The 16,525-nt window shown below is 40.3% G+C and overlaps 1 protein-coding gene across 2 annotated transcripts in view; it reads right to left on the bottom strand.

The window, feature by feature from the left end:
• Positions 1 to 15,245, bottom strand: part of LOC103051547 (chondroitin sulfate proteoglycan 4-like) — a 37,348-nt gene extending 22,103 nt beyond the window's left edge. The window contains exons 1-5 of one of the 2 annotated variants that reach the window (XM_025171322.2): positions 14,833 to 15,244; positions 8,286 to 8,449; positions 3,186 to 6,749; positions 1,913 to 2,383; positions 1,440 to 1,616 (exon numbers count right to left, since the gene is read on the bottom strand). In XM_025171322.2, coding sequence (XP_025027090.2) covers positions 1,440 to 1,616; positions 1,913 to 2,383; positions 3,186 to 6,749; positions 8,286 to 8,449; positions 14,833 to 14,908 — 4,452 coding nt within the window. In that variant the 5' untranslated portion in view covers positions 14,909 to 15,244. Of the gene's footprint in view, positions 1 to 1,439; positions 1,617 to 1,912; positions 2,384 to 3,185; positions 6,750 to 8,285; positions 8,450 to 14,832 lie in introns of both variants that reach the window. The other variant, XM_088152661.1, reaches the window with a different exon arrangement.
• Between the last annotated feature and the right edge of the window lie 1,280 nt (positions 15,246 to 16,525).

The following is a 16,525-nucleotide window of genomic DNA, read 5'->3' as shown; positions in this document are numbered from 1 at the left end:
AAGTAACGCTCTCATTTCAAAATACCTACCACCAGGTAAGTAGATATAAAAAGAAAAAGTCAATGAGAATTTGTCTCACCAACCCCTCAAAAAATCACCACTGAACTAGTTAGTCCTATAAACTGTGAAAAGGAATGTAATGACCTCCTCATATTGTTCTCCATTAAGACCCAACTAGTATGACTAATGGATATTGGGAGTCTGGATGAGTCATAGGTTCCCTGCCCCACTTCAAGATATTAAAAAGCAGTCAGTACAGTTTGGAAAGAACTCCAAAGGAAAGCTATAGACATTGTAAATGGATTAGAAGACAAATCCTATGAAAATCAGGAGGAAAAAACAGCAGTGGAAAAACGAACAAAGAAAATAGCTCTAAGGACTTTGCAATTTTAAAAAAGGGGGGGGAGAAGAATTTTTACTTACTAATTGATGTACAAGTTTAGTTACTGAGATTTAGCTGTAGGTGTGCAGGTGATGTGTAGGTGACATATCAGTGTGGGAATCTGCTCCAATTCCATTTGTATCTTCTTATTCAAAACCCATTCAAGGAGACCATTTGATTGAAAAGTCATTTGCAAGGCTGACAAGCTCTAAATGGGCTTAATAAGCCAAACCCATGCTTATTGTGTGCACCTGAGATTTTTTTAGGGAGGTGATGAATTAATTACAGTTCAAGGGGCAATTTGTGAATATAGTAAGGGGATACAATATTCCCAGGTACACTTTAACTGAAAATCAACTCTCGATCATTCCAGTGTGGAAGTGAAGAAATAATACCGCCCCTTTGCAATGTACTTATTCAAATTAATAATTCCTCTTCCTTTAGCCTGTTATCAATGTATGTTAAATCAAGACCAACTATGCGCTAGCAATGACAATAGCATAGATTTGGGATGTAGGCATTAAAAATAAACCAAGTACACAAGAACCTGCATAGTTGTCTGGCTTGTCTTTTCCCCTGCCCCCAGGATTTCTTTTAAATTCAGCAGCAGTAAAAGACAAAAACTGCCTAGGTCTTTTAAACACTGGCTTAACCTCCAGAACAGCGGTTCTCAAAGAGTGGTCTGTATGGACCCCTGGGGGTTCCCAAGAACCTTTCAGCAGGTATTTAAACTCAAATAAATAAATATTTTAAATGTTCTCAGTTTCCACTTCTAATATATTAAATATTGATAGATATAACCCACATAAACTCAATCATTTTTAAGAATGTAAAGGAATCCTGAGACCAAAATGTTTGAGAACCACTGCTCTAGAAGATCAATGCCTATTCATATAGGATAGATAACCCAGAGACAAGTACTATTTTTCATATACATGAGATACATCTAGTAAAGTGTTGATTACCTTTGTATTTCTATTTGCACTTCACCGGTTATAAACAGAAGACACTCATGCATAACCAGTTAAATATTTATCTGGAATTCCTCAGGACATACCCGGAGTATTGTGTTTCTCTTTATGATGGGAGCTTCATCATTTACTGGTGTAATAGTCACAAATATGATCTGAGACAAGCTTTGCTTCCACAGTTGTGTACAGTTTGCAACAATGGTAAAATTGTCAAGCAGCCATTCACTGTCATCATGAACATAGAAGATCAATCCTTGTTCTATCTGAAATAGGAAAGTCACAAAATTAAAAATGCATCCGGTTTAAAAATTAAACCATAAGGATTCAATCACTCCAGTTGTTGAACTAGCGTTATTTAATCTCAGCACATTTTGTCTTTGTATTACTTGCTAAATTATGCACAACAGTGGGGGCTGTACAGCTTTCTAAAAATAGGGAGGTTCTTGAAGTCTGAAGTCTAATAATAGGGAAGTTTATGAACTCCTGATTGCTCTGTGATACATGATTTAAAATCTAATTATAAAATTAAAAAGCAGAATTGTATTTAGAGCAACTTTACCTGTTTTCTAGTAAATTTAGTCAATGCCACTCCAAGAAAGTGAGAGTTTGCAATTCGCCCATATTTTGGTGGCTCAACTAGACCAAAGTCACAATTAACTCCTGCAAAGTTGCTATTAGGAATTTTTAGAATATCTTCATCCAGGACTTTTGAACCCCCTTCAGCAACTGTGAAGTTATGTACTTCTAATGGGATCAGCTTTGGGATGATGTCTACAGCCACTTCTATTCCACTGACTGCCTGGATGCCATTGGTCACATCCAAGGAAAAGTGGTCTTGGAGTTGGTTGGAGATGGTCTGTATGTACTGGATAATGCCATCATTGATGTCTTGCTGAGTAAAAGACACAAGCGGATTTTCTTCTGTTCCAAGATACCTTTCTTCTGATGTAAGCTTCCAGAGATACCCATAGACGGGAGGTGATCTTACTTTGAATTCTATCTCTGATGGCAAGCTGTTTTCATGCACAGCCTTAAAAAGTATATGCACAGTTCATTAATGACAAAAAGATGAGCATCGCTTTTTCTATATACAGCTTTTTATATTTAATCTTTAATAACAACAGTACTGAATATTCATTTATCTATGGCACAGATGGTTTATCTGTGCCCCTACAGGCACAGATGGCTGCCAAACTCTCTATCTGTCTGTCTTTTTTGCATGTCCCACCTCACTTTCTATGACCCAACTGCCAAAAATTGGCAGCACGGCTTCTTGTCATTTTGAGATGGGAAGCACACAAAAACTTTACTGTTAAATAATTTTTTTCAAATAAGTTTAAAAGAGTTCTTGGTGCTCTCTGAACTTGGTTGTTTGCTTGCAGACGCTTTATTACCCAACTAGGTAACATCATCAGTGCATGTGAGTGTGGATTTTGCTGCCTGTTTCCTCCTTGAAGGTTCCTTGATTAGAGTATTGTTTGCTGCCTGTTTGATCACAAACAGAAGCATTTTAATTTTAGTGTCTTGATTATTAATTAATATATTTATATATTGCTTATGTTGGAGAATCTCAAAATAGCTTTCAATAAAATCACAATAAAATAAATAATAAACAATATTTAAAACAATATAAAGTAATATTCATTATAGTAAAACATATTTATTAAAAAGGTTGAAGGAAATTCAACCTTCCAACAGATGTTCTTCCTACATTCAGAGTTGAAAGGCTTGGATGAAGAGATTTACTGAAATCTTTTACTGAAATCAAGGAAGCAAAAAATCAAAAAATATTTAAAACATATACTATAAATTACTAGATAACTTCATCTTACCAGCAATTTTCCATTACTGATTTGAACAGGTTTTCCTTCTTCAACCAAAAGGCTGTGGTTATGTATAATCACTGGTGGACGCTGATGACTTTCCAAATATATGTGAACGCTCATTTCAGCATCCAATCGGAGGCCTTTAGCGTAAACAGTAAAGTTCAATGTGTCAATCAAATTGTTACTATCATCATGTCTATAAATCACATGTTCCATTTTGAGATCATGCTGAGTGAAAGTGGCCAGTGCTGAATTATTAACAAAGACTTGTCCATACTTTGAGGAGAAAAACATCTCAAATCTAATTTCATGATCACTTCTAATATCTTGGTTTGTGACAGCACTCAAATTAGTGGTGGTAATAACTCCTTCTTTTCCTTTTTGGATCAATAATCCTGTATTGTTTTCTAGAAAGACATAAGGCTCAGAAGCACTTACTTCTAGCAATGATGACGTATAATGTTTTCCATCAGTTACAAATAGCACAAAACGACCATAAGTTGCTCCTTGATGAACAAAGAGGACTTGCTTTTGCATAAGATCCTCTTGCTTGAACTGATATAGTCTATGAGATGTTTCATTGACAAGAACCAGGTCTCCATTAGGAATGCCACGCCTAGTATATAACAACTGATTATCATCAAAATCTGTATCAGGATCATGGTAGCAAAGATCATCCAAAGTCAACAGTTTCCTTCCATTTTTAACAACATGAAATACCTTATCCACTACCCGTACTGGTTTTTCATCATTTTTCAGGTGGATAGAAATATTAAATTTGATGTCTACTGATGAATGGAGTTCTGTTTCTAAAACCTCTTCTCCAAATTTTGTGGCAGTTGCAGTGATATGAATTTCATCATACAGTGTCTCTGAGTCATCATGTATATACATAAGACGGTCTCCATATATATCCTGATTTGTGAAACTACTAAGATTGCTGTTACTTTCTGGGGAATCAGAAAAATTAATAAGCATTAACTTCCCATGCTGAGGACTTTTTGTAACTTTATACTCAAAAGTCTTATTACTGAAGGTCTGCACAAATAATTCTGATTTTGTTATCAGTGATCCTTCACCTTCAGTAACAGTAAGGCCATTGTTTATCAAAACAATGTTTTGTAGGTCTGTTTTGATGTTGATTTTGAAATCATAGATATTTGATACCACATATTGTGTACTAATGAAGAATCTAAATGAATCCAGATTTTCTTCATGGGGCTTACTGAATAACTGATACTCTACTTTATATTCAGAAATATTCTGTTGGCTGAAGCTTGAATTTATTTGCAGTGGGACATTATCAAGCAGAATTCTTCCTTTCTCAGGTAAGGACTGCAGCTTGTAATGAAATTCATTTTCTGACATATCTATCTGTGGTATCACAGCAAGAAGATTATTAGAATTAAGATACTCTCTCTTGGATTTATCAATAACCAATGGTGCATATTTCAGTAAACTGTAAGTCAACCATTTCACTCTAACAGCAAACAGAAACTCTTTGCTTATATTGCTACCAATGATAATTTTAAATTTAAAATATTCGTGGACATTATCTTGCTGAATTGCTTTGAAGGTAGAAACATACCTCACACGACCACGTTCAATGGATCGTTGAGAAAAAGAATTTGTTTTTTTCCATTCTCCACCAGTATGCCTTCTCTGAATTTCTCCATAAAAGGGTTCTTCTGTGATTTCATATCTTATGTCCAGCTCTTGTTGAAAAGCATTTATTTCTGTGGCCAAATGGCTAAGTGTTATCAACACTGCGGTGCCTTGTACCACATCAATTCCAGTATTGTTGACCAATTTATATTCTAAGGGCACAGCCATGACACGCAACACAACTGTGTTGCTTACTTTCTCCCCATCGCTTGCTCGCAGAACAATCCTGGAATTTCGAACTCCAGTGTGAACAAAGAAAACATTACCATGTTGTAAATCCTCATAGGAAAAGGTACTAATTGTTTTCCCAGGAGCCTGGGAATTTTCTAGAAATCCTGCCTCTGCATTTGAATTTCCAAGGACTGTAATACTAAGATCTGTAGCACTTGTGTCACTGTCCACAATATTTACAGAATCTATACTCAGGCATTTCTTGGAGTGTTCTAAGAGAAGAAATAAGTTTCCATTTGGAAGTATGAGTTCTGGAGCATCATTTATTGGCCTTACTGTAATAGTAAACATATATTCCTCTTTTCCTTGGAGATACGGAGGCATCTTTTTTTTACTGCTTGTAAAAACAGAGAAAGTGAAATAATCATAGCTTTCTTCAGAACCATCATGGACATATAAAACTCTGCCTTGCCACAAATCTAGCATAGTAAATGTGGAGTCTTCTTGCTCTGATATAACATTCAACCTCAAGTGCCCATGAGAAGGGGGCTGTTTAATTCTAAAAAGAATTTGTGATTGACGAATCCCCAGTGTTTTGAAGTCCACACTGACTTTAATGTGCTTAGATCCAAGAAGTGTTTGCCCACCTTCTGGCACAATCAAGTCGTTGACAAACAAAAAATGTTCATGACTTTCTTTCCTAAGCAGTTTGGGAGCAACAATACCAACAACAGAAATGGGAGAGGCTATTCCCACAGCTTGCTGTTCTGGTGCAAAATTAGGGTTCATATGAAAAGCATTCTCTGTTGTGCATCCTACTGAAATATCCTTAGTCACCAGAACATTTTTCAAGGATTTTTTTTTTGAACCAATTATCAAATCTTTTAAGCAGCCCTTGAAAGATCCCCCTTGTCCATATCTCCCAGAAACTGAAGTTAACCCTTGTTTCAGCACTTCTGCACGGAGTGCATCATTTATTCCACCTACATATAAGGCCCCCTTAAGAACAGGAAGCTTACTATGTGAAGGCAGTAAACTTTTCACAGTTTTCTTTTCTAGCGTGAGTTCAACATGTTTTATGGAAAATTTCAGTCTGACAATGTGCCATTGGTTATCATTGACAGGACTAAGAGAAAAAAGTTCAATTCTATTTTTACCCATTCTAATGTGAGCTTTAATGAGACCGTTTTCAATTTCCATTGCGACAAAGTCTCCTACAGAACCTGAACTATAGAGCAGTAAGCCCCTCTGAGCTATAGTTTGAATTGCATATTCCAAGATGCCTTCTGCTTGGACATTCCAAAGAGGAAATGAAACGTAAGATTTGGAACTAAAGAAATTTATGGGTTCTTCTCCCCCTGCAAAAAATTCACTGCTGCAGCTCAGTGACACTTCATGAATGTTTTTATTCCTTGGAGAAGATCTCAGGGACCTTAAGATATCATGGTTGTTAAATATCACATCATTTATACATCCTCGGAAATTAATTTGTGTATCATTAAGATAGCAGACATCAAGGGCACTTCTCCCACCAATATAGAGACCATATTCAATGTTTAGTTCAAATACTGGAAAACCAGGCACTTTTGCACTCGTTTTATCATTTTTATCAATCACTAGAGTAATATTTTCTCTTTCATTATGAATTTCAAGAAGATGCCATTCTAAATCATCAAGCTGGGAGTGTAACTGAGAACAAAGGATCTGTTCATTTGTGCCAAGGTTGAGCCTCACCTGCAAGAGAAGATTCAGTTTGAATCATCCAAAGAAAACAATGAAAAATGTTAACAATAAAAATATTCAAAATAATTATATATACATTTTTTTCAACCAAAATATTTGGGAATAGGGAAAACTTAAAATACAACTCTGAATGCAGAATAAACTATTATTTCCATTTCATCTGAACTCAAAAAAGTGGTATGTTAATTCAAACAGGCTGGGATCAAACCAGTTTGAGGACATAATTTACTAATTAACCCAAGCTATATTCAAACATAAAGCTACACCAGGATTTTAAATCATGGTTTGTTGAATAAATAGCAATTTTCATATATAATAGTTTTATATCCTTCATATATAATATTATATCCTGTATTATTACTATATAATAGTAAACCATAATAGCAAGGTTCATACATCGAACTAAACCAAACATAACAAACAAAATGATTTTGCAGTAGGCAAAATGATCAGATCCAGCATCATATATAAGCCAGTTGGGTAACCAGTACAACAACCTCCGAGTTCAGGTGTGATTATAAATTCTAGTTTGTTCAAAACCTAAGTGGAAGGCTTGCAATCTCTTTTGGAAAACATGGAGGAAAAGCATGTGTAAACAAAGCATGCAAATGAGTAGGATGCATGTAATCCTGAGATTCAAAGGATCAAATTCTTGTCAATCAGCATCATAATTCAGCATTTTGTATTAACGGGGCATTGTGTATGAACTTGAACTGTCATAAGTACTTTATAAAAACATAGCAAGATGAGATGTAAATATTTAATGTCAGTAAATACTTTAAATCATGATGTATCCAGGTTTTAATCCCAGATCACTCATTCTAAAACTCTACTAATTGTAGTCTGAACAATGCTGTTTATTACTTATAAATGTATTAATATGGTACCACCTGTTTGCATGATTCTTTAGAGTTGTGATTTTAGCTATATGAACCAGTACCAGGAGACTGAAATTAGCGGATTACATTTTTGCCCGTACAAAAAAAGACATACTTTACAAATGCTAAGGGCATGCTAGCATCTGGATATTTACTAGGTGAAATCCACAGTGTGAAAACTATTGCCATTGTTAAAGCAAGCCTGCTCATAAGACACAGTAAGACTGTTCTACAAAGCAGGGCTACTACATTGCTTAACATCTACATCCAGATGGAATCACGTTACATCAGCCTTCCTCAACCTAGTGCCCTCCCCACTTCCAGATACCCTAGTAACTTATTTGCTTTGAATGCAGTTCAAGGTCCTGATTTCAACCCATAAAGTTCTAAAGGATTCTAGATCAAAATACCTGAAAGAATGCTATTTCCTATACCAGCCAGTTTTGCATAGTTAAATCTTTCTTACTTAGTGTTATGCATGAACTCAACTAGTTGTGGTTTATTCATAGCATGGTTAAACAAAACGTGGGTTACATAAAGTATAAAATATATTTTAGCTGTTAAGAATGAGAGAAAGATTCTGTCTCTTTGGGGATAGGAAAAATGATCAGATCCAGCATAAATTACCTGTGTATATTTATAATCTTACCTGTATTTTTCCAGAAATTAATTCCACCAAAAAATAATTTTCCTTTCCAGAAGCAAGAAAAAGCAATCCATCAGGTCTACTTGTCTGAAAACGTAATCTCAGTGATATTTCAGACAGTGTTTCAGCAACCTTTAACTGTATGTAGCTTTCACCATAAAATGATGCTAAAAAGCAAAGGAAGTTATTGTATACTTAATGATACAAAACAGTTTACCAACTTTATATAAATAAAATATTTGGTCACAGAGGCAACCACAGAAAACATATTCTGTCTCATATGAGGTTCTTACTTTGGCCACCTGGATTTGCTCTTATTCTACAATTCAAAGTCTTGTGAATGAGATCCCTTGGTTTACTGAGGAGCCCCAGGAGATGAAGCATCAGAAGACATGTCTGAAGCACCTTTGGAGGAAGACTAGAAGTGAGTCTGATCAGACACAGGTGAGGGCCTATACCAGGGATTACCTTGTAGTGATAAGAGTGGCAAAACATAAATATTTTTCCACCCTTACTGCGTCTGTCAATAGCCATCCAGCAGCCTTTTTAGGATAACCCAGTCCCTATTGAACAGGGAGAGTCCAGGATCATCTACAGGGCCTTTGTGAGGAATATGCAGTCTATCTGGAGGATAAAGTCGCTCAGATCTGGTGACTTGGACTCCAACTGGATAGGTCTAGCCAAGGTGCCTTAAACCTGGTACTAACCAAATTCAGCCCTGCTTACCTTTTTTCTGAGATCAGCCAAAAGTAGCTAGCTGCTGCCAAACAGCTGGGTCGTTTTAGCACTAAAAATGGTCACACCACCCCAAACTCACCTAAATCCCCCCCAAAGACCAAATAGGTTCTCCCCATTAGGCTCATTTAACCTGATGATAACATTTGTATCTATGTGGTTTACAAATATTTTTTAAAAGTATAGATCTAAGCCCCCTGCAAAAAAAAAAAAGGTTGCCTGCCCAACTTAACCCATTGCTTGCATTCTGAAATAAAATAATTTTCAACTCTTCTGAACGTGAACATCAGTTCTCAGATTCTATGAGACTGTAGAAAAGACTAAAAGAGAAGTTGTGGAGTATTTGGGGGGAAAGCGGCAGTGTTGGCAATGACACTATATATCTGAAAACTTATTTATGACAAAGCTTTACCCTGAAAACAAAAGAAAATGGTAGACAAACATTTTCTGTGCTTATCAAAACAAGATTTTAGGAATGATAAAATCCTTTGACATGAGAACTCAAATATGCAAAGAAAGAAAAAAAGTCTTGATCTTCCTGGAAAATGCATAATGACACACTGTATTTCATGTAAGAAAGGGGTCATCAGCTGAAGATTGCAGTTTTTGTACTGCCATTGCCCAATTGAGTTCCACCCAAAGTAAATGTTTTGTGTGCATAGTTTTATTTGTTCTGAATTGCATACATTTAATGATGCCATTTTCTCAAAATTCCAAATATCCACATTGGCCCAGAAGACTTGGAGACCATTGCCATAAAGCCCCAGTGCCATGGGGCTACCCTTGAAAAATATCCAGAAGCTACAGCTTGTTCAAAATGCAGCTGCATGGATGATATTAGGTGCCCCTGGGATGGCACATGTAACACCTTTGCTGAGGGAGCTGCATTGGGTGCCAGTTTGCTTCCGGGCCCAATTCAAGGTGTTGGTTATCACCTTTAAAGGCCTATGTGGCACGGGTCCAGGTTACCTGAGGGACCGTCTCATCCCCATTACATCAACCCATCCCACCCGGTCAGGCAGAGAGGGCATGTTGCAGATCCCGTCAGCAAGGGAATGTCAGTTGGCGGGGCCCAGAAAGAGAGCCTTCTCTGCCATTGCCCCTGCCTTTTGGAATATTCTCCCCACAGAGGCGCGGCAGGCCCCTACCCTCCCGGCTTTCCAAAAAGATTTAAAGACCTGGCTCTGTCAGTGTGCATGGGGTGATATGGGCTCTACCCGCCCCTGGGCGTGGTTAGCCCCTGATGATGGTCCCTGGGATTATTTGCCAATTTTCTAGCTTCTTGGAATTTATTTTTAGGATTGCTTTTATGTTGTATTTTAATGAATTTTTATCTTGTTGTAAACTGCCCAGAGTCATTTCCTGAGATAGGCGGTGACAAATTTGATGAATAAATAAGTAAGTAAGTAAGTAAGTAAGTAAGTAAATAAGTAAATAAATAAATAAATAAATAAATAAATAACCCTTTCTCTACCCAAGTGAGCTTTTCTGAAACATCTTAAACCCCGCTGGATTTAGAAGCTGCCTGGTGCTCTGTTACAGTTGTCAAGAATGCTAAAAATGCAAAAGGAATATAGACAAAGCTTTGTAGAATTTAAATGCTCGCTAACCTTGCTAGTGCTTGAAAAACAATCAGATGAAGTGATTTGAGTTCAAACGTCACACCAAGCTAAGGAAGCTCTGTGGCCACCTGTGGCTTCCAAATCTCTTTTTGCAGTCCCTAAACGTTGATGATTTGCCACCATTTTGATGCTGGAAACACACAACAAATACAATTGTTTTCCAAAAACTAGGGGAGAGGAGTGAAAATTCCAGCCCTAGCTGTGTGTGTGACATAGCCCTGCTCACTTTCTTTTACTACTTCCCACTGCAGCTTTTAGCTCCACCAAAACTGTTAACTGCAGCTCCTGATCACCAAAGTCACAATGTGTGAAACTGTGGCTGGCTGAATAAACCATGATCAGCTGGGTCCATAAACACACCAAGCTCTAAGGCTTGTTTTACAAACTACATATTGGCTTAGTGGATATGTTAATTCAATCAGCATGACATGGAGCTGTTCATAACAGAACAGGACAAAAATCTTGGACTCATAGAAGATAGCTCAGTCAAGGAAACTTAATATGAGCCAGCTGTGAAAAAGAGGCATTCCATGCTAGGGATCATTAGGAAATGAAAGTGAAAATGCCAACATTGCAAGGTCCTTACAAATATATGGCCACGTCCACATCTGGATTACCATGCAGAATTCTGCTCATAACATTTGAAAAAGGATATAATAGAGCCAGAAAAAGTGCAAAAAGGGGCAACCAAAATGATCCGTGGTCTTCAATGCCTTCTCTATGAGAAAAGAATAGAGCATTTTGGCTTGGAAAGCTGATGGAAGGGGAACGTGATTGAGGTGTATAAACGTGCACGGACTGGAGAAAGTGGACTGGAGAAATTTTTCTCCTCTTTCTAAATTCTAGAACTAGAAATCATCCAATGAAGTGGATTGTAAGAAATTTAGAACAGACAAAATAAAACATTTCTTCACACATAAGTAACCTGTGACATCCATTTCAAGATGTGTGATGGTCACTAACTTGGAAGGCTGTAAAAGAAAGAGGAAAAATTCATGGAGGGCCAATCTCTCAAGGGGTATTAATCTTGAGACACAATGCTACTGCCCAATTAAGGGCAGCACACCTCCAAATGCCAGTTGCAGGGAACAGTGGTAGGAGAGGGATCTGACTGGTTTCCTTCTTTGCAAGTGCTCCAGAGGCATCTGGTTGGGCCTGGTAAGAAACAAAATGCTGGATAAAGACGGGTCCAGGCCTGATCCAACAGGGCTCTTGTTATGCAGGCCTACCCATTCACTCTACAGAACTTTGCAGTTACACGCTGATCAGTTTTCCTAGGACCGGCTCCTATACGCAACTCCACAGTGCTTTGCTCTTGTTTAAACTCAGGAAATTCTAAAAAGCAGATCTGGAATGTGTTTAGGGATGGGCAGGAGAAAAGCCTGTCAACAGATATATGGTGAAAATAATTCCAGCATATTACAGGCGTGTAGTCATAAGTCAGGCACAAGGAGAATAATCCAAATCTTATTACAGTCAAGTGAAAAAAAAACGATCATTGATTTTCATGGTTCTGGTTTGTTTCCAGAATCGTCTGAAGAAGTATGATTTGAAAACACACTTGCATAACATAAACACTAATTTACATTCTGCAGTTCATCTTCAGAAGTGGTAATAAATTTTCTGTCCTCTACAGAACAACAGTTTTGAGTCATGCCTTTAATATTGTAAAGTTTAACATGATTTAATTTAGACTCTAACTCAGAAATCTGTTCTTATAATGCAATTTTCCCTGAATGAAGAACTGCAATGGCCTACAAACCAGTTCAGACACAGCAACTGGCTGTAAACAGGTATCAGACTTTTCTACAGATCTTGCAGCAACCCTCACCCCAAGTCTTACATACATATCAATCACATAATTCCTTTTGGGGGTAAGTGATGTTATTGCTTGTTGTACGCCACCCAGAGTCACGTTTTGTGAGATGGGCAGCCATGTAAATTTGATCAAAATAAATAAATCACCAATCAACCCAGAGTTCTCACTAGAGGCATATATAACCAGGTTCGAATTATCCTACTTCAGACACATTATGCAAAATCCTAGCTCTCTAGAAAAGGCTCTCATGCTGGGAAATGTGAAAGGAAAGAGGAGAAAAGGATGACCAGTAATGAGGTGGATAGACTCAGTTAAAGCAGCAATGGGGGCACCTTGGGAAGACCTGAAAGACCAGGTTAGGGGCAGATCATCATGGAGAAATTCTATCTATGGGGTTGCTAAGCGTCGACACTGACTTAATGGCACGTGATCAATCAATGTTATGAGAAGCACAGAAGAGGAATAAGAAATAGAAGCCAAAGAAATTAATGATATCAGAAAAGGAAATATAGCTAAATCTAGCTGACATCAACAGCACTCACTGCACTTCTCCACTAGAGGTATGCAGTTATTTGGATCTGAAGACAGCAAAACTGCTTCAAAGCCAGCACTGGCCCCTTCTCTGGACCTTAAAGAAGCCATGTCTTTTTCTGGGCTCACATGGTACCTGGGTGGGCTCAGGAAATTACATGTTTACTTTGCTTTGCAATTCCCAACATTTTCAGCAATGGTGATGCTGGCTAGGGAATTCTGGGTATTTATTTTATTTATAAGATTTGTATGGCCACCCATCTTAAAACACAACTCTGGGCAGCTGACAACAACAGTAAACTCCCCAAACTATAAAAATCCATAAAACTTAACTCAGAACCTGGTGCTTCAGTCATTCCCTGGGGATGCTACAACAGCCACTCTACCCCAGCACCTGAATTAAAACCCAGGTCTTGATGGCCTCCCAAAAGGCTAAAAGGGTGGGGGCCTGCCAAATCATCAGGAGGGAGTCCATAAGGTGGGGGCAGCCATGGAAAAGGCACACTTCTGAAGTCCCCCTAGCTGGCAAGATTTCAGGGAAGGTACCTGGAGCGTGCCTACCCTGTCCGATCTGGTAGGATGGGCAGATACTCTCAGGGAGAGGTGGTCCCCCAGATAACCTAGTCCATCCCATAGAGGGGTTTAAAGGTAATGACCAGTATCTTGAATTGCACCTGGAAGTTATCTGGGAGCCAGTGCAGTTCGTGCAACAGAGGTGTAACCTGGACAAACCTAGGAGCACCCAACACTGTGCGCGCCGCTGCATTCTGGACCAGTTGTAGCTTTTGGATGGTCTTCAAGGGTAGCCTCATGTAAAGCACATGGCAATAATCCAAAAGGGAGGTGACTAAAGCATGAGTGACTGTGAGCTATCTTAAAGGTCACACACCTTGAAGTCACCAAGGTGGGGAAATACAGCCCAACAGACAAGAATGGGCATTCTGTGACCCCCACATACCGCTGAATTATAATTCCTCACAACTGGTTCTGCTAAATAAGGACACTGGAAGCATTAAAGACCAAGGTTTGTGGTTATTGGAAGATAACATATATATTTGTAACTAGGTCAACATATTGATCTAAGCCACGTTTGTCTGGTTTTGGTTTAGCATGTTGTGCGAGTGAAGCCATTCTGATTTCCAAACCATGATTTAGGCTTAGGAGGCTGTTTCACACCACACATTTGCCCATAGTTGACTTACTCTGGCTTGCTCAATCCAATATCCTGGATTCTCACAAGCTGCTGAATCATAAACCAAGGATTCAGCCCAGCTCACTAGAGTAAAGTGGAGTTATTTTCGGGCTCAGCAGGTGGTGCAAAATGCCCTCTGATGATTCAATATGCCAGGATGCATGCTTAGCACAACGTGTAAATTCAGGCTCTGCAGATGTGCACTCATCTGGTCAGTAATTTAATGGCTTATGCTGGCATCAGTGCAAAGAACCAGTAGGGTTCCCCTCCCCTTTCAGATTTTGTTGGTTGATCCATGAAGGGCCCCTCCCGCCGGCCCTTCAGCTCCCCGCAGGACGGCTTTCCTTCTGCCTCTGCGCTCGCCCGGCCTGCCTTCCCCTCCTCCGCTCCCAGCGCCTGCTGCCGGCGCACAGGTGGGGCCGCGCACTCCAGCCGCCCAAAGCCGCGCCCGGGCGCCAACCCTGCCCGTCTGGCCTCTCCTTTGCAGAGGCAGCCGGCCCTGCAGGAAGAGCCCAGCGGGGGGAGAGCCGAGGACATATCCCGGGGCTCTGCAGGGCCCAGCGACCTCTTCGTGCCCGTCTGCAGGTATCCGCTGCGCCTCCCATCGCGGCGCGCCCGCTCACCCGCCCGCAGACGGAGGTCGAGTCTTACCTGCGAGCGCCTCTCGACATGTGGCGAGCAGCAGCAGGAGCAGCAAGAAGCTGCTTGAACGCCAGCCGGGGGCCATGCCGTCTTCTCCCCGGGGATCGGAGGGCAGGCCACCGGCGGCCCCGGGGAACAGAGGCCGCTCGCAGGGCCGGGGCGGCGGGGCTCCGCCCGCCAGCAGCTGGTGCCCCTGCTGGCGCGCTCGCAGATCGGGTCAGGTTACACGGAGGGGCGAGGAAGGGGGAGAGCCAGCCAGGAATGGCTTTCGGGCTGGGAGGCCGGTCCTCCGGGTCTCCTCATTCTGGCTGCTGCGGCTGCCGATCCGGAGAAGCTGCGGGCGCATTTTGGCGCGCTTTCAGCGGTCAGACCAGGGCAGGCCCGAGGCGCTCGACCGCCTGAGGCAGAGCCGCAAACGGCGTCCACCAACACAGCTGTATATGATCAATAATAATGACAGAAGTGCATATCTGAGGCCACAGGGCAGCATGTCGCCTCCCTCAGGGGCGCACCTCCCCATCAGACCTTTTCAAAGTGCTTCCCAAACGGTAAGTATTCAAAGTAAGAGAAAGGAAATCAATTTTCCTACCCCGCCTGTTATCTTCACAACACTCTTGTGAGGTAGGCCACAATGAGAGCTACAGTCAGCCCTCGGCCAAGTGGGGATATGAATCCGTGGGTTGCTGTGACATACATTCCAAAATGAAACCGGAAAGCATCTTTCCCCATTTTTGTGATAAAAGTAAAGCAAATACAACTATATTTGTAGGCTGCATCTGCAGCCAGAAGCAGACTTCTTATTCTGCTTAAGATCCAGACTCATGTCTGAAGTGAGTTAATTGGTCCCTGAAGTTATACAACCAGAAGAGATTTTAGACCAGTGTTTCTCAACCTTGGCAACTTGGAGATGTGTGGACTTCAACTCCCAGAATTCCCCAGCCAGCCTTGCTGGCTGGGGAATTCTGGGAGTTGAAGTCCACACATCTCCAAGTTGCCAAGGTTGAGAAACACTGGCTTAGACCATCAGCTGCTGCAGTTGCTGGAGAAAAGATTTAGATTTACTAGCAGCTTTCTGCGCAGATGCAATGGGCTGCCAGTGTGTTCTGACTTTCAACGGTGCATCCGTAGCAAGTTAACAACAGTGATGTTAAGTGATTGCTTTTGATAGGGATGGTTCTGGATAGAGGCTTTTAGAGCTGTTGGTCAAAAAGCACTGTATCGCTCATCAAAACTATATCTGGAAATACCTTGACTCCTGCCATTTGTGAAGCTTCTCTCTACAGTTGGAGACAGTGCGGGTTATGTTTATAAATGAGAGAGACAGTGTAACAGAAGAAAGGGGAAGAGCCCCTAACGTTGAGCCCACCACCTTATGACTTCATAGTCACATCTTCGGTGTTTTCTTGACAGCAATGCAGAAGTGGTTTCCTCTGTTTCCTCAACTTCCCAATCTAACTTTCAGCCTTAGGATTTCCAGGCTGTCTCGCATCCAAGTATTAACCAGGCATGACCTTCCTTAGCTTTTGAGGATCATCCAAGATCAGCTAGAATGGCTCCTGTTATAGACATACCTGCAGACCATAAATGTAAATCTGAGAAGGACCACTCTAGAAGGTACCAGTTTGGGGACAACTTGTATGTGTATGTGTGTATATACACATATACCCCGTTCACATGCATACATATACTGGTCCCCAAACTA

This window comes from Python bivittatus, unplaced genomic scaffold (genome assembly GCF_059951505.1).
Source record: "Python bivittatus isolate LINGU-HERP-01145 unplaced genomic scaffold, Pbiv_v1 ctg000570_np1212, whole genome shotgun sequence".
NCBI classification, from domain to species: domain Eukaryota; kingdom Metazoa; phylum Chordata; class Lepidosauria; order Squamata; family Pythonidae; genus Python; species Python bivittatus.
Note: the sequence above shows the minus strand (reverse complement) of the source record. Positions and strands in the feature narration are given on the sequence as shown.